This window comes from Phytophthora sojae, assembly GCF_000149755.1.
Source record: "Phytophthora sojae unplaced genomic scaffold PHYSOscaffold_7, whole genome shotgun sequence".
Taxonomy (NCBI): Eukaryota; Oomycota; class Peronosporomycetes; order Peronosporales; family Peronosporaceae; genus Phytophthora; species Phytophthora sojae.
In genome coordinates this window covers 1821768-1839136 of record NW_009258121.1, presented here as the reverse complement: position 1 = coordinate 1839136, position 17369 = coordinate 1821768, and the positions used below count along the sequence as shown (strand labels likewise).

The 17369-nt window shown below is 55.8% G+C and overlaps 5 protein-coding genes across 5 annotated transcripts; 2 read left to right on the top strand and 3 right to left on the bottom strand.

Moving 5' to 3' along the window:
- Positions 1 to 11: 11 nt before the first annotated feature.
- PHYSODRAFT_515309 (hypothetical protein) lies at positions 12 to 944 on the bottom strand (the record flags this gene model as incomplete). The annotated part of the gene is made up of 2 exons (XM_009534070.1): positions 12 to 755; positions 825 to 944. The coding sequence occupies 2 exons, from the start codon at positions 942 to 944 to the stop codon at positions 12 to 14; spliced, it is 864 nt and encodes a 287-aa protein (XP_009532365.1).
- Positions 945 to 2933: 1989 nt separating this feature from the next.
- Positions 2934 to 3983, bottom strand: PHYSODRAFT_515346 (hypothetical protein; the record flags this gene model as incomplete). Its single annotated transcript, XM_009534069.1, has 1 exon — positions 2934 to 3983. One exon carries the CDS (start codon positions 3981 to 3983, stop codon positions 2934 to 2936), a length of 1050 nt encoding a protein of 349 aa, XP_009532364.1.
- Positions 3984 to 4721: 738 nt separating this feature from the next.
- Positions 4722 to 6894, top strand: PHYSODRAFT_562967 (putative hydratase; the record flags this gene model as incomplete). Its single annotated transcript, XM_009534068.1, has 1 exon — positions 4722 to 6894. One exon carries the CDS (start codon positions 4722 to 4724, stop codon positions 6819 to 6821), a length of 2100 nt encoding a protein of 699 aa, XP_009532363.1. The 3' UTR covers positions 6822 to 6894.
- Positions 6895 to 7409: 515 nt separating this feature from the next.
- Positions 7410 to 9677, bottom strand: PHYSODRAFT_451904 (hypothetical protein; the record flags this gene model as incomplete). The annotated part of the gene is made up of 2 exons (XM_009534067.1): positions 7410 to 7556; positions 9138 to 9677. Coding segments are annotated over 2 exons (687 nt in total), but the record flags the coding sequence as incomplete, so codon positions are not given.
- Positions 9678 to 15328: 5651 nt separating this feature from the next.
- On the top strand, positions 15329 to 16231 carry PHYSODRAFT_454054 (hypothetical protein; the record flags this gene model as incomplete). Its single annotated transcript, XM_009534066.1, has 2 exons — positions 15329 to 15465; positions 15562 to 16231. Coding segments are annotated over 2 exons (807 nt in total), but the record flags the coding sequence as incomplete, so codon positions are not given.
- Positions 16232 to 17369: the final 1138 nt, after the last annotated feature.

Below are 17369 nucleotides of genomic sequence, written 5' to 3'. Positions count from 1 at the left end.
ACTATACAACGTTAAGAGCTCGACATGGTGGATGAGTTGAAGCAGCATGAGAGCATGGCCTGGGCCCCCTTTTCGGCATTATCGCGAATGCGATTCACCGCAAACTGAGGCACGGGAATGACAGACTTGAGAATACGTTGGCACAGCCAGCGAGCCATCACGATAATGGGTTTGCCGTCCTCACCCTGGTGCGATACCAGCGAAATAATGGTAATCACGTCCTGGCGCAGTCGTTCCGAATGACGGTACGGGAACAGTTTGTCTTCTTCCACGACATCGCAGATCATCAACGCTTGTTCTTGCAGACCTGGAGTCGCTGGATAGTATTCCCCGAATGCCACGTGGTTCGACTCGACCTCCAAGTTGTCGATTTTCGTGACAAGGCGATGCTGGGCTACAGCGCTGTCTGGCATCGCGTTGTCGTTCTCGCGGACCGTGACATCGCCAGTCGCATCGGAAATGTTGATCTCAATGTTGTGCACAAAGTGTTGGAGCGCCTGGACCGTCGCCTTGATGCTCTGCGCCTCAGGCAGCGGGACAATTTCAAAGTTCAGCCACATGAGGTCGCCGTGGTCTGTTTTGAACTTCTTCCGGTCGCAATACTCGTCCATACCCAGGCAGTGCAATTGTCGGAGCATGAACTGGCGAGCAAACTGCAGGCGATCGTGCCGCATCTCCAGTAGCGTACGCTGTCGTTCACGGAAATTCGTGCCGAGGCGTGTAAGCGCATCGAACGGGGCTGTCATTTTGTTGTTCTACAGTAGAAAGTCACAAGAAAAGGTTACTGCACGCCTGCAACTCAATATGTCACCTCTTCATTGGACGTACGATGAACTGTGAACCATAGACCCCGTGGTGGCTAACGATAAGCGCTGCACCTGAAGTGCCTCGAGCAGTTCTTTGTTTGAGCGTTGCTGCTGGATTAATCTCGCGCGCTCTCTCATCACGTGCCCTCGTTCGCCATACGAGTCCATTTGCTGGTTCAGCCGCTTCATTTCGTTCTTCAACGCCCTGATCTCCGTCTTTAGTGAACGAAAACATGGTAAATGTTTTACTTTCTCGAATAAAACGGCTAAACAGGAAATTTTGTTTACTAACCTGGCGCCGGGTGTACGTGCGGATCTTCTCTTTCTTTGGCTTTTTCGACTTGGAAGCGTGGCTGTAGTGCTGGCGCGCTTTCTTGGGTGGGGATGGAGTAATCTCCGGTAGTGACTCCTATTCAGTCCACAGGAATTCGTCTTTAAAGTCCAGGTTTTCGTAACTTGGTGGGGTGAGATACTCTAGCTCGGCTGGATAGTTGGCTCTCATACTTGCGCTTGCTCGGAGGCAGCAACTTGTAGACTGAAGCTGTGCCAGGTCACTCAACGGCATGTCAGGCTGCGATTTTGAGCACAATCATCGATTGCTGAACACAGGTTTTGGAAATCCTTTTCCTATAAAATCATAATCATACAAATCCGGCAAGAGTATTTGTCAAACGCAGCGAACTTCACACACAACTTAAAACCGTGTGAAGTTAATCCCGCGTGACCCAGTCTAATAGGCCTGGCATCGCCTGGATATTCACGAGCTGACACAGAATTAAACAAATACGACATCGTACACCGTAGACTGAATGTTTCGGTCTAGGAGCTCGAGACTTGGGCCAAGGGTGAGTCTGAGGATAATGTGTTCTGGTTACACGTATTGTGGCTTTCATCCGTTTTGGCAAATCGGGTGGTCCAAGATCCGATATATCGGGCCCGATTTGCTGGAGGGCTCAGATTTAGCAGGAAGGGCTGAGGGAAGCAAACTATATCTGGCCCGATTTGCGTCTGGGGGCTGCGAGTTGCGAAACAGGGGCCAGAAATGCCGCTTTTCGCCGGCAAAAGGGACCGCCGCGAAAACATGTCTGGAGCCCTCTCAGATCGGCGTGGCATGAAGTTGTAGCGGCCGTAGATGTTCACACAGGTGATTTAGATGGCCATAGTGCTATGAAGCGGCTATATACAGTGTACTATTGTCCCCAATGTCTTGCAGTTCTAATGCGTCATGAGAGGTGGGGAGGTATGTCCAACTTGCCCTTTGAGCCTTATGCTACTAACTCAGGTCAGATATAGCTAAATTGGACTAACCGATCATGTGGGAGCTCCATTTTATATAAGTCGGACTCCGAGATAACACGTCAAATCGGGCGGCAAAATAGTTGAAAACCACAATATGTCCCCAAAGCTGACTTCATGGAATTTGCAACTTGAAAAAAATACTGTGACAAAGAGATCTCAACCTAGAACACCAGTATGATCACTACACAGACATAACCTTTTTGGGGAGTTCGTCTGACCAAGATCGTCGAATCCGCGTAAAGGGTGCCAGCGACTTTCGCCAAACGAGTGAAGACCAAGCAGATTCAGCGATGAATCGTCTAAAGATCTCTTCAAAACTGCTATGATTTCACGGGGGGGGGGGGGGGGGGGGGGGCACTTCGGCAAGCTTGGGTTAGTGCAGACAATCTCATAACATAAGTTGAATAGACTAGTCTGAACCTCCTCCTCAAGTTCGATCCGTGGATCAGCTACGCGCTGTCCCGACAAACAATCTACAGTCTACCGGTAGTGGCAATACGCTAGCTAGCATGATCCTAGCGGCTGAGAAGGTTCGTAGCACGAGGAGCAGCGCGCAGCGATTGCATTCCGAACAGGGACGGTAATGGCTGCTCAAAGAGAAAATACCAGACGGTGTCTTCACACTGTTGGAACTTGCGAGTGGAAAAATCTGTGAGTGATCTGATAAACTTGGGCATTCAAGCATCAACACTACAACAGGCAATATACAAGCTCATCAGTGCGATACAAGATCCACCTGCCGCCTAAAAAAATAAAAAAAATAGGACATAAAACCCAATCGACACCAACCACAGCCTTCTATTCTTCACTTCCGCCACTCACGCTTATTTACTTCTTCGACTTCTGCGCCTGCAGCTTCGCGAAATCCTCTTTGATGAAGGCCAGCGCCTGTGCCACGTCGTCCACGACCTCATACGCCGGGTGCTCTTCGTGGTTTTCCGGTCCGTTGTGCATGCCCGTCAGCGTGAGCACCGACTTCCACCTGCCACCAGCCTCATTGGCGCCGCGAATGTCCGTCTTCGGGTTGTCTCCCACCATGTAAATCCGCTCCACGTCCTCGTGCTGTGCGTCGATGAGCGTCTCAGCGAACTCGAACGACGTGCGCTGGGGCTTGCCGAACAGCGTCTTCTCCAGCTTGTGGCCCGTCGTGCGAGTGAAGAGGTCCTCCAGCACGGCGTGGAACGCTCCGGCGCCGTAGCGCGGCAGGTGGAACTCGCCCACGTACTGGAAGTCCGAGCACGCCGAGTAGAGCGGGATGTGCTGGCGCTCGCCGTTGCCATCTCCCTCCACCGTGCGCTGGCCCAGCAGTCCGTCGGGCGAGCACAAGACGTCCATGACGATCTGCAGCTCGCGCCCCCAGTAAATGGGGTCAATGAGCACGAAGACGGCGGCGAAAGGCTGCGAATTGAAGCGCCCGTTGTGCGCCAGCGGCCTGGGCACCTTCACGTCCGGGTACATGGTGGGGAAGTGCTGGTGCAGCTGGTCCACTGTGACGACGTGCTTGAAGCCGTAGTTGGCCATGACCTCCCGCAGCTCGGCGCAGTCCTTGCCCACGGCCAGCACCAGCTCCTCGCCGTGCTTGTCGGCCAACGCGCGCATGGGCGTGTGGCTCATGCACATGCGCTCGTTCGGGATGGACACGCCGCCACCCAGGATCTGCTCGATCTGCTGCGCCTTCTTGTCTTCCGGGTAGCCGCCGCCGTTGGTCATGATGGCGAACGGAGTATCGGTCGCCTGCAGCTCCAGCAGCACCTCGCGCGCTCCCGGGATCGGCGTTTTGCCGCGTAGCAGCACGCCGTCCACGTCAAACACGACGCCGAAGGTGGAGGCGGCGCGACGGCCGACGGCGTTGCCGCGGCTGCTGCTGCTGCCGCGCATGGCGGAGAGCGCGGATCTGCGCAGGGCGTTTATCATGGAGGGGAGGGAGGAGGAGAGGAGCAGGGTGAGCGCGTGGCCGGCGGAGCGGGAGTGTGGAGCGCTATTGAGCTTGGCGATGACTGACGGATAATGGGGATGGGGGCAGCGACGTCACGGCGGCGCGTCAGAGGTTCACTGTTGTAAAGTGACGCGAATGTGGCGCGAGAGCAGGTTGCGCGAAGGTCGCAAATTGCGCAAACGGCTGAAAGTGGTGCACCGGAACTCGGTGCTCCATCGTGCCACTTCCAGTGTACATGTAGTTTGGCTGCAACGCGAATGCCTGCAAGACGGAGAGCTGGCGTGCGGCGATGGTAATGCTGACCAAGAGTGTAATTTCGCAGCCGCGTGGCCGCATGGGGCGAAGCCAGCTCTGCTCGCCACGATCCCAACCCGGCTCGTCACATGGAAGTTGTGAGCCACACCAACTCAGACGGGTTTGCTCGTTTAACGTGTTTGGGCTGATAGTGTTTGCGCATTCATTTCCTCTTTATCCTGATCCTACTGTATCTCCCTCTACTCAGCATCACAAGTCAGCACTATACAAATCAACCCGTCTACCTTAATCCCTGCCTCCCGTCACATCATGCCGTTCGCCAGTTCTCGTCCTTTCCTCTGCCCTCACCCCCGGAACAGCGCACCTCACCTCCTCATTTCCGCACTCGCGCGCTCGAGCTCAAGACGACGAGAAGTGAAGAGACGATGGCGACCGCCCCCGCTGCTACTCCCGCCCCCGCGCGCCGGCCGCTGACGCTGCCGGAGAAGATCCTGACCCACTGGGCCGTGGGCCTCACCAAGCCCGAGGTCGCGCCCGGCCAGATGCTGTGCGTCAAGGCGCAGTGGACGCTGGCCTGCGAGATCACGTGGAAGTCGATGGACAAGACGTACCAGGACATGGGCCGCCCGCGCATCTGGCGCAACGACCGCTTCTGGCTGGCCGTGGACCACACCGTGGACCCGCGCGTGAACCACCAGCCGCGCCAGCAGATGATGATCAAGGCGTCCGAGGACTTCGCCAAGGAGGCCGAGCTCACCAACTTCCAGCCGCCCAACACCACCATCCTGCACACCGAGTTCTACCGCCAGCGCGCGCAGCCCGGCCAGATCGTGGTGGGCGCCGACTCGCACTCGTGCAGTACCGGCGGCTTGGGCGCCTTCGCTATTGGCCTGGGCGCTGCGGACGTCGTCATGCCCCTCGTGACGGGCGAGACGTGGATCAAGGTGCCCGAGACGGTGCTCATCGAGTTCATGGGCACGCCCCCCACGGGCATGGGCGGCAAGGACGTGATGCTGTACACGCTGGGCCAGCTCAAGTGCAACACCGTGGCCATCGGCCGCTGCGTGGAGTGGGGTGGCAACATCTCGGCGCTGTCGTGCGATGCCCGCTTCGCTATCAGTAACATGACGGCCGAGTTCGGCGGTATCGCCGGTGTCTTCCCCGCCGACGAGCGCACCGCCGCGTACATCTCCAAGCGCCCGGACCACAACAACGACGCCCTCTACTTCCGCGCTGACGAGGACGCTCAGTACGCGGAGAAGTTCCAGATCAACCTGGACAACCTCGAGCCGCAGGTGGCTCTGTTCCCGTCCCCGGACAACGTCAAGCCCGTGTCGGAGGTTGTCGGCATGAAGCTCGACGGATGCTTCATCGGCGCATGTACCACTGCTGAGGAAGACCTGGTGCTCGGTGCCCTGGTGCTCGAGGCTTGCCTCAAGCAGGGAATGAAGCCCGTCGCCCACGGCCAGCGTCGCGTGACCCCTGGCAGTCAGATCATCGTGGACAACCTCAAGAAACACGGCCTCATCGACGTGTACGAGAAGGCTGGCTTCGTTGTGGGCGCCCCCGGCTGCAGTTTCTGCCTGGGTATCGCCGCTGACGTTGCCGGCGAGAACGAGGTGTGGCTCAGCTCGCAGAACCGCAACTACCGCAACCGCATGGGCAAGGGCTCCATCGCCAACCTTGCGTCGGCCATCACGGTGGCTGCTTCCAGTTTCACGATGGAGGTGACGGACCCTACGCCGTTCCTCAAGCTCATCGACGTCGAGAAGTTCAACTCGGCTGTGCCCAAGCAGCCGTCGGTGCCTATCACGATCGCTGAGGTCGCTCCGGAGCTTCCTGTTGCTGGTGAGGAGGCCGGTAACGCGGACGCTGAGGCCGCTGCCTCGCTCGAGACGTTCTCGGGCTCCATCAAGGGCCGCGTCCAGGTCTTCGGTGACAACATCGACACGGACGCCATTCTGCCTGGTGAGTTCCTGTGCGAGAACGACATGGAGGCTCTGGGCAAGGTCGCGTTCCTGCACACGAACCCGGACTTCCGTGACAAGGTGAAGCAGGGCCAGAATGTGGTTGTGGCTGGCCACGGCTTCGGCTGCGGCTCCTCGCGTGAGCAGGCCGTGACGGCCATGAAGGGAGCTGGCGTGCAGGCTCTGATCGCCCGCTCGTTCGGCTACATCTTCTCGCGCAATTACCAGAACTTCAGTCTGCTGGGCATCCAGCTCGACGACGACCGCTTCTACGAGCTGGCCAAGGAGAACGCTGACATCACGGTGAACATGACCGGCCGCACCATTGAGGTGGGCGGCGAGACCTTCCGCTTCAACATGTCGCTCTTCGAGGAGCGTCTGCTCGCTGGCGGAGGCATCATGCCGCTGTACAAGAAGTTCGGCAACCGTCTCTTCCGTGTGGCGGTGCAGGACCCCGCGGCTGAGAAGGGCAGCTGTGGCAGCAGCGGTGGCTGCTCCAGCAAGGAGGAGATCCCGGCGTCCGCAGTAGCGGGTGCGTCCAAGGATCTTTCGTGGTAGAGTGCTGTAGTAGTTGGGGGGTTGTGAGCGCGACTCGAGTGGCGCCCTGCATCAAAAATAATGTAACTTCATGCATGAATACTATTCATTGTTTGTCCTGGCCATTGCACTCTGGTTGTTCCCTGTTGGAAAGGAGGCGGCAAGTTCGCCTGCCTCACATGAACACATGTCGTTTCCCCACCCTGTGAAGTCCAGCACTGGAAATGGAGGACAAGAGCTCCTCATTGCTCCTCATTCTTGCTGAAGCCTTTGGCACGACACCCCTTGCAATGGGTCAGTCCCCTGCTGAGCTCCAGGGTTATGAACTTCATTCATCACATCCGCCGGCAGCGTCGAGCAGGACAACGTCTTGGCTGCGAACATCAGGGCCCGCCAGCTCGTCAACCACCTTGGTAGAGAACTTTTGTTTTTCAATCCGTTGGGCTGGGCCCTCGTTGAGTTTTCGATGCCAGGTTTGGCCAGTCTTGCCAGCTCCTGTCGTGCTGCAGAAATCATGACGGGGACAGTAACCTCATTCGTGGTATCCGCTGGCGAAGTGTCGGCCTTGGCCATCGTTTGGGTTTTGACGCTGGAGTTCGCCACTCTGGCCAGCTCGTCCACCACCGTCGAGATTTTAAGCCGCTGCTTCGGATCCAACTTACACATTCCTTCCACCAACTTCCATTGACTGCCACTGCACTTTGGCCGCGTGGGCAGCGTACCATGCATAGCATGGCAACACGCCAAGGCAGGCAACTACGACCGTCTTTGCCAGCCTTCACGGCACCCGCAGTGCTTCCACGAAGCACAAACCTAGAGAATAGACATCCGATGCGAAAGATGGCCTCTTTTGCTGTTGGGGTTCTCCTGCCTTGCAGTTTGGAAAGCACTCTGGGGCCAGCCAGTGCCACGCGCCTAAAATCTGAGCCATGTCTTCGCTGCTAGCGGCAGAGCTGAGACCGAAGTCCGTCACCTTCGATTTGAAGTCGCTCCCAACCACGATGTTGTTTCCCTTCAGGTCGCCGTGCACCACGTCGCGTACTGGACGCCCAGCGCAGCCTCGTGCAGCTTCGACCATAATTCGTCGGGATGCTCTCGCAAGTAGCTGACCAACGTCCCGTTGGTGGCGAATTCTCATACGAAGAACGGCCGTCCGACGTCACAGGCGCCAAAGAGCCGAATGACGTGAGGGTGGCTGAAGCCAAACCAAATGTCGACTTCGCGACGGAACATCGCAATAGCCTTGCTTCTCTGATCAGGGTCCGAATCGGCTTCAGACGCGTACGGGTCCTCCGATGCCGATAAACTCGACCATGATGTCGAAGCATCCGCTCTGCCACTCGACCCTGGCAACATTACACGCTTCACCACCACCTCCGAGTCCAGCCACGTGGCTCGATTCACGCTCCCGAAGCCTCCTTCGCCCAGACGATTTCCCTCGTCGATAATCAGCTCGTACCATGGGATGAACCATTCTGGTATGAGTGCCGACCAGTCTTCCGCCTCCAACTTGCTGGTGATAACCTCGTACGTCTTTTTCATCATCTTTTGTTCATCTGGCGTGTATTTCTCGAGAGGGTTTTCCATCTCGACCTTCAAAGTCTTGAGAAATGCAGCCCGTTCCTCCGTCGTCTTCAACTTTTGCAGCAGAAGAAAAATATCGGATGGCCCTGACACACACATCTTGGTCTCGTCAGGGCGCCATCCTGACCCCCTCTCAACGGTCGTACCCTCCACTGCTCCACCTAGTGATACCATGAGGGACTCGATGCGCCACTGAAACGCGTACCTGTTGTTGGTGGTGGCACGCGTTGACGACAAGCACATCATTAGAGCTTGATCAGGCGATATCCGAACCGCTTGGTTAAACTCAATTAGAAGCGCGTGGAACCCCTTTAGCGTGCTGGGCGGTGGGGTGATACTCGTAGACGTTCATGTAGCCGTTTTAGTTGGTCGAAGGCTTTGCAGTATTCGACGATGTCGCACATCTGCATATACTTCTCCAGCCCCAACCACGCTTCTTGAGCTCTACCGGACTCGTACAGTACTCTTCAAAGGAGATAACCGCTTCGTGCTCAGCTTGCTCGAAGCTCGAATACTCCCCGGTAGTCAAACGCTCAAGTTTTTTTACGACAGAAGACAGAGAAATGCGTTTACGAAGATCTCGAGAGCACATTTTCCACACTACAGTAGTTCGCGAGCATCACCAACGAGACAGCCAGGTGAATAGTAAAGAATTGCGTAGCAACCATTAGGGAAACCATTAGCAATGTCGGCAGCATAACCTTTTTTAGTAGATTCATCTTCCGGGGTCCAGTTGCTTTTGTACCCCATCACATCAGTGCTTTTGCTGCCCCAGGGCATCTCTTTGGTCACAGCTTCCAGAATGCACATTCCCAGAGAATACACGTCCGACTCGAACGATGGTGGAACCCCTTCCATAACCTCTTGAGCCTGCCAGCGCATGAACCCAACGACATTACCCGACGCTGCACTGGGACGCTTGATCAAGCCACTCAGTCCAAAATTCGACAGCTTCGCCATGCCATCGCTGCCGATCAAGATGCTGCTGCATCGCAGATCGCCATGGACTATTCCTCGTTCGTGGAGATACTCCAGCCCTAGTGCAGCCTCGTAGAGGTACTTCCACATCGTCGGTTTCTCCTCTGCTGAGGACTTGACATGCTCGAGGAGTGAGCCCTGACTCGCGTACTCGCACACGAAGAACAGCAGGTGAGGACCAGCATTGCAGGCGCCGTATATTTTGAGGACGTTGGGGTGGCGGAGCTGCTGCCACACACGCACTTCGTCCTCAAATGGAGTGTGTGACGCATCTTGAATGAACACTTTCACGACCGCGTCAGCATCGAGCCACTTGGCCTGGAAGTCGCCCCCGATCTGGCGGTCTTGACTGTAGTGGGTGAGCTCGATTTCAGATGGATGAATGGAGTAGCTCAGTAGAAGGGAAGCTCCATCTCGAGTAGAATTGGTAAGATCGGGTCGATCAAACGGCATGAGGACTCGCTGGATTTCATAATACCCCCGCTCAGCAGCAAGTCGAAGAGTGGTAGTTCCGTTGGTACTTACAGCGTTCACGTCTGCATGGTGTTGCTCGACCAGGCATTGGACGATGGCAATATTCCCGCGCTGAGCGGCCTTCATCAACGCTGTGTATCCGTGATTATCCTTGGCATTCACACCTGCACATCGGCCTCCAAGGTACTCGACGATATCCGTGCGATCGATCATCTTCAGCAGCCCGAATTAGTGCTGTATACCCGTCATTGTTTCTGACATTGACGTCAGCACTACCTCGCTCTGCGAGGCTCCGCACGATATTCAAATACCCTTTTGAGCGGCCACTATCATTGCTGTTGCTCCATCACTCCACTTACTGTTCACGTCGACGCTGCGCCGCCCAGTGAGGTACTGCACAATATCCGTCTGATAACAATCGGCAGCCACCAGCAAAGCCGTACATCCGCCATTGTTCTTGGAATTCAAATCAACCGCATCGGCGATGAAGGTATCGGACGACATCCACACAGCCCCCTTTAGCTGCCTCAATCAGCGCAGTGTTTCCGTCATTGTTCTTGGCGTTCACGTCAGCATCGCATCGCTTCGAAAGATACCGTACGATATCAATGTGACCACTTCCAGCACCTCGTATTACTGCCGTGTCTCCGTCATTGCTCCTCGCCTTCACACCAGCACCGTACTTCTCCACAAGACACCGTACGACATCAATGTGGCCTCCCTCAGCACCCCGTATCACTGCTGTGCATCCGGGATCGTCCTTGGCGTCCACGTCAGCGCCGAATTCTTCGACAAGACACTGTACGACATCAACGAGACCCTTCTGAGCAACTCGTGTCCATGTTGTGAGCCCGGAATCGTCCTTGCTGTTCATATCAACACCGCAGTGCTTGACCAGACAGCGCACAACATCCATGTGACCCCTTTCAGCCGCTTTGCTGAGTGCTGTCCCGTCGTAACGACTCACAGCGTTAACGTCAGTGCCACCTTGCTCACCAAGGCATCGTTCTATACCCACATGACAATTCTCAGCAGCAAGTGTCAACACATTATCTACTGCATTGACGTCAGCGCCACAATGCTCAACCAAGTACCGCACGATATCGACGTGGCCATTCCGTGCAGCTCCGAATAGTGTTTTATCGTTACCGTACTCGGTGATGCCAACACGACATTGCTCGGCCAGATACCGCACCACATCCAGGTGGCCATTCTCACCAGCCTCTGGGAATGTAGAGACAACTTCGACGTGTGGGTCTGGGAGGATGATGGGATCCGCTTCAACCGCCCATTCCTCGACAAGGTACATCACAACCTGCAGGTGGGCATTCGAAGAAGCATCCCTCATCGCGTCCTCCCTGTCACCGTGCGAGACCCGCGCCGCGAACCCCTGAACTCGCGGGGGTGCCCTCTCGCGCGGCGTTCCTAAGCTCCTCCGTCTCCATCTGCTGCTCACTGCGCGTCGAAACGAAGACTGGCAAGAGGGAGCGATCCACCCCCAGACTCTGAGTCATGAGCAGACAGACGGCCAGCTTAGCTCATACTTCGTATCGTTCGCTTACACGACTTGGCGTGGACGGCAAACTCCAGCAGCTCGTGGCAGCTCATCCGACCGACAGCAGCAGCTCCAAGCCCGGCACAACCAGCACCTACGCGACCATCAGCGCGTCCGCGTTACCATCGAAGCCGCCAAACACGGCACCCGTAAAAAGTTCTCATGAGCACAGCCTAGGTGTTCCAAAAAAAAGTAATTCCCTTAAGCACATGTACTACGGTAGTATTATTAATGCTGTATTAATACCAGATTCAGCTCGAACTCTGAACTGCCAGATCCTAAAATCACACTTACTTGTGGCAATTTGGGGGACGCAGCCCATGAGGGCAACCTCATTGTCCGCCAGCTTCGCCGCTGGGCGCGCGTCTGTCTGAGTCCGTCCCCATATCGAAGTGTGGCCCCGGGGGCAGCCGCGTTAACCTCCTCGTCTGCCTGTAGATTGCCAGAGGGTTCTGGCGAGCGATGGCTCACCTGATGAGAAGCCCCCCGTCCGTCCGGATCGCATCAGTCTTCATTCTCGACGCACCCTCAGCAGATGCAGACGGAGACGGAGGCGATCACCAAAGCTGCAGCGGAGGGCGCCCTCGCGAGCGTCCAGGGGCTGGTGGGGCAGGTCTCAAGCTACGGGAGGGAGGAGAGCCGCTGAGAATGGCCACATAGAGGTCACCAAGTTCCCCATCGAGCACTGTGGGGTGCAGGCGAACACCAAGGACGACAACGCAGAGACGGCGTTGATATGGGCTGCGTTCAGCGGCCACATGGACGTCGTGCGGTGCCTCGTGGAGGACTGCGGCGCGGACGTGGACGCCAAGGACAATGACGGTGGCACAACCTTGATGCGGGCTGCAGTGAACGGCCACGTGGTCGTGGTGCAGTACCTGACTGAACGGTGCGGAGTTGACGCGAATACCGAGGACAAGAACGGAGAGACGGCGCTGCTCGAAGCCGCTCGATACGGCAACGTGGACGTCGTCCGTTACCTTGCTGAGCATTGCGGAGCTGACGTGAACGCCAGCGATAATGACGGGAACACTGCGCTCAGTGAGGCCACTCGATATGGCCACGTGGATGTCGTTCGGTACCTCCACGCGCAATGTGGCGCTAACGTGAATGCCAAGAACAATGGCGAGTACACCGCTTTGCTATATGCTGCTGAAAATGGTCACGCGGAGGTTGTGTCATTCCTTGCCGGGCAACCTGGAGCTGACGTGGAGGCCAGAACTACTGACGGATATACAGCGTTGATGCTGGCCGCTCAGTGTGGCCACGTGGACGTCGTACGGTGTCTCGCTGAGCAGTATGGGGCCGACGCTAACGCCAGGAACAATTTCGGGCACACTGCATTTAGAGAGGCGGCTGAGCGTACGTCGTGCGGTACCTGGTTGAGCAATGCGGCGCGGACGTGAATGGGAAAGACAATATCGGTTACACAGCATTTACTCGGACCGCTAGCAAGGGCCACCTGGATGTTCTGCGGTATCTGATTGAACAATGTGGCACGGACGTGAAGGCCGAGTTTCACGCCGAATACAACGCAGTGATCTACGCTGCTGAAGCTCAACACTTGGACGTCGTGCGGTATCTTACTGAACTATATGGCGCCGACGTGAAAGGCGAATGTGGATACACAGCAGTGATATGGGCAGCTGAAAATGGCCGCATTGATGTCGTCCGGTTTCTTGTTGAGCAGTGTGGTGCTGACGTGAGTATCAAGACCGAGGGTGGAGACACAGCGTTGATTTGGGCTGCTCGAGAAGGTCACGTAGCTGAAGCTGTTGTGCGATATCTTGCTGGGCAATGTGGCGCTGATATGAATGTCAAGAACAATCACGGAGACACAGCTTTGATTTGGGCCGCTAGAAGAGGTTTCATTGATGTCGTGCGGTACCTTTCTGAGCAATGTAACGCTGACGCGAACGCTCACGATAACGACGGAGCCACGCCGTTAATATGGGCGGCTTTCAATAACGAGGTCGATGTCGTACGGTACCTTGCTGAGCACTGTGGCGCTGACGTGAACGCCAAGGATAATGACGGAGTCACTGCGCTCATGAAGGCGGCGCGATATGGCCACGTCGATGTCGTGCGATACCTTGACGAACACTGTGGCGTTGATGTGAATGCCAGACACAAGGACAACTACACTGCCTTGATGGTGGCTGCTGAGCATAACCACCGGCATGTCGTTCAGTATCTGGCTGGTCAAGGTGCTGATCTGAATGCCTACGACAACGACGGGTATACAGCTTTGATGAAGGCCGCTCAGCACGGACACATTGCCGTCGTCCAATGTCTGGTCGAGCAATACAACGCGGATGTGAATGCTACGAGCGCTAATGGAACAACAGCTCTCCGGCTTGCTGCTGAAAGTGGGCATGAGGAAATCCAACAAGTCCTCCTGCCATTTATTCGATCCCGGGTCACTGATACAGCAGCAAGTGCCGATGCTACTCTACATGGAGCCCCCCTTCCGTCGAGCTGCTCCATTCATCCGTCGGAACTCGAGCTCACTCACTACAGCCAGAACGTTCATATCGGGGGCGACTTCCAGGCCAAGTGGCTCGATGCCGACGCGGTCGTGAAGCTATTCATTCCAGATGCGTCGCACACTCCATTTGAGGACGAAGTGCGTGTGTGGCAGCAGCTCCGCCACCCCAACGTCCTCAAAATATACGGCGCCTGCAATGCTGGTCCTCACCTGCTGTTCTTCGTGTGCGAGTACGCGAGTCAGGGCTCACTCCTCGAGCATGTCAAGTCCTCAGCAGAGGAGAAACCGACGATGTGGAAGTACCTCTACGAGGCTGCACTAGGGCTGGAGTATCTCCACGAACGAGGAATAGTCCATGGCGATCTGCGATGCAGCAGCATCTTGATCGGCAGCGATGGCATGGCGAAGCTGTCGAATTTTGGACTGAGTGGCTTGATCAAGCGTCCCAGTGCAGCGTCAGGCAGTGTCGTGGGCTCCATGCGCTGGCAGGCGCCAGAGGTTCTAGAAGGAGCGTCACCTTCGTTCGAATCGGATGTGTATTCTCTGGGAATGTGCATCATGGAAGCCGCGAACAAAGAGATGCCGTGGGGCGGAGAGAGCGGAGAGTGGGCGAGGATTGAGAAGTTGGCTTGGCGGCCACGCTCCTACAGTACCTGTGCGCTCAACTCTCCTGACTACTCCTTGACTTACACTGCGAGTGAAATTGCGCCTTCCTGTCCTCGCGCTGACGCAGGCAAAGTAGTCTGGAAAATGTGCAGCCAAGACCCTTGGCAACGCGCAAGTCTGTCGTCAATCGTCTCCAAGCTCGAGCGTTTGGCTACCGAGGAGTATTCGAACTGCACCCAACCGGAGAATGAACCCGGTTTTTCCATGGGAGGGTATAAGTCCGATCGAGTTGGCGAAGCGTGGCTGAGGCTGGAGAAGTACATGCAAACGTGCGACAACGTCCAATACTGCAAAGCGTTCGACCAACTAGAGAAGCTACACGAACGTCTGCGAGTGTCAGCTGACCGCCCAGCACTGCTAGGGCGATTTCACGCGCTTCTCACCGAGTTTAACCAAGCGGTTCGGATGCCACCAGATCAAGCTCTAATGATGCACTTGTCGTCAACGCGTGCCACCACCAACAGCCTGTACGCGTTTTAGTGGCGTGTCGAGTCCCTTATGGCGTCATTGGATGGAGTGAGTGAGGACGCACCCCCCGAGAAGGAATCACGATGGCGGCAACAGCGCGATGACGAGACCAAGCTACTCGTGTCAGGACTATCTGACACTTTTCTTTTGCTGCAAAAGTTGAAGACGACGGAGGAACGGGCTGCATTTCTCAAGACGTTGAAGGCGGAGATGGGAAACCCTCTCGGGAAATACACACCTGAGGTACTAAAGATGATGAAGAAGGCGTACGAGGATATCACCAGCAAGTTGGAGACGGAAGATTGGGCGGAACTCATACCAGAATGGTTCATCCCATGGTACGAGTTGATCGTGGACGAGTGGAATTGTCTGGGCGAAGGAGGCTTCGGGAGCGTGAATCGAGCCACGTGGCTGGACTCGGAGGTGGTGGTGAAGCGTGTAACGTTGCCAGGGTCGAGTGGCAGAGCGGATGCTTCGACATCATGGTCGAGTTTATCGGCATCGGAGGACCCGTACGTGTCTGAAGCCGATTCGGACCCTGATCAGAGAAGCAAGGCTATTGCGATGTTCCGTCGCGAAGTCGACATTTGGTTTGGCTTCAGCCACCCTCACGTCATTCGACTCTTCGGTGCCTGTCACGTCGGGCGACCGTTCTTCGTGTGCGAGTACGCTACGAACGGAACGTTGGTCAGCTACTTGCGCAGCCATACCGATGAGCTGTGGTCGAAGCTGCACGAGGCTGCGCTGGGTGTCCAATACCTCCACGCACGCGACGTGGTCCACGGAGATCTAAAAGGGAATAACATCGTGATAGGGAGCGACCTCAAAGCGAAGGTGACGGACTTCGGTCTCAGCTCCGCCGTTAGCAGTGAAGACACGGCTCAGATTTCCGGTGCGTGGCTTTGGGTGGCCCCCGAGTGCTTTCCAGACGACAAGGCAGGGCAGCAGGCAAGACCATCCTTTGCGTCGGATATCTATTCGCTGGGTATGTGCATCGTGGAAGCACTGCGGCTGGTGGAGGCGGTACAAGCTGGCAAAGACTCGCGCAGTTGTCTGCCATGGCGCGTTACTGACAGAATCGTGGTGATACACAATGCTAAGCAAGGCAACTTACCGGCGCGGCCTCTGTGCAGCGACAGTCAATGGAAATTGGTTGAGCGGATGTGTAAGTTGAATCCGAAGGAGCGGATCAAGATCTCGACTGTGGTGGACGAGCTGGCCAGACTGGCGAACCCTGGTATCAAGAGTCAAGCGATGGATGCCTCGAATCAGGCTTCCGTCCCCGTCATGATTGCTGCAGCTCAGAAGGAGATGACTCGACTACAAGGCGACACCGACCAACACGACCAAGTGATTTCGCTGTGCGCTTCGTTGTGGAAACGACTTAAGCGTGTGCACGAACAGATCGCCGGCGGGAAGAGTGAGGACTGCTCTGCTTCGTTCTACTCGACTGTAGCCCACGCCCACGCGGCCACAGCAAAGCTTTGCGGCCGAGAGCACAATATCATGGCGTTAGCTGAGACCACGATGCGCTTTCACGCCTTGGATCGAGCGTTGACCAAGTTCTGCGAAGCTCACTTTCTAGTCCACGAGGGCGAAGCAGAAGTTTGATTCTGTTGATGGGCATGAATGAACAATTCGCTGGTGAGGTTATCTGCGAGCAGCGGTACACTCGAGTCAAGACTTTCTAACAGCGTGAAAAGATCGTGGCCAGAATATGTCATCCGAGCGGACTGTTGCCTGAAGTTTAGGCCAATTTAGCTGAGGTCGCTGCATTAATAAATTCATCACAAGATGAATTTATTAATGCACTTACCGTGGTTTACATATTATTTTGTTTTTTAAAACAAAATAATAAGTAAACCACGGTAAGGTTAGGTACCTGAGGATCTCAGGCTGAGATGATCCCGGTGGCTGTACGTGGCTCGCCTTGGTGTCCGCTGGAAGAGATCCAAGCAGATAAGTAATCTTGTGCCTTGAACTATTGTCCTCGGATTTCTGCGTTCCCTACGCGCTAGAGCTTGTAGTTGCCGGAGTCCAGCCTGTTGGAATGGCTGCGACGCTGCTTGCAATGGTAAGCTGGCTCCCATTGTGAACCACTTGGTTTCGTTGGGTCCATAGGACTGTCATGCAGACTGTGCTCATAACCCACCATGCGCGTAGTCGTCGGGAAACGCGCTGCTAAATCGACGACGCAAGTCTGTTGTAAACGGTGGTGATACTCGAGACGCGCAATTCGCCGTATACCGAAGAAGCTGCTGGTTATCACACCTTCGTCTACTCCAGCAGCTGATAAGGTATTTCCAGCATGCTTGGGCGCACGGACACTCCCAAAGTAAAACTTTTAATTTTTAAT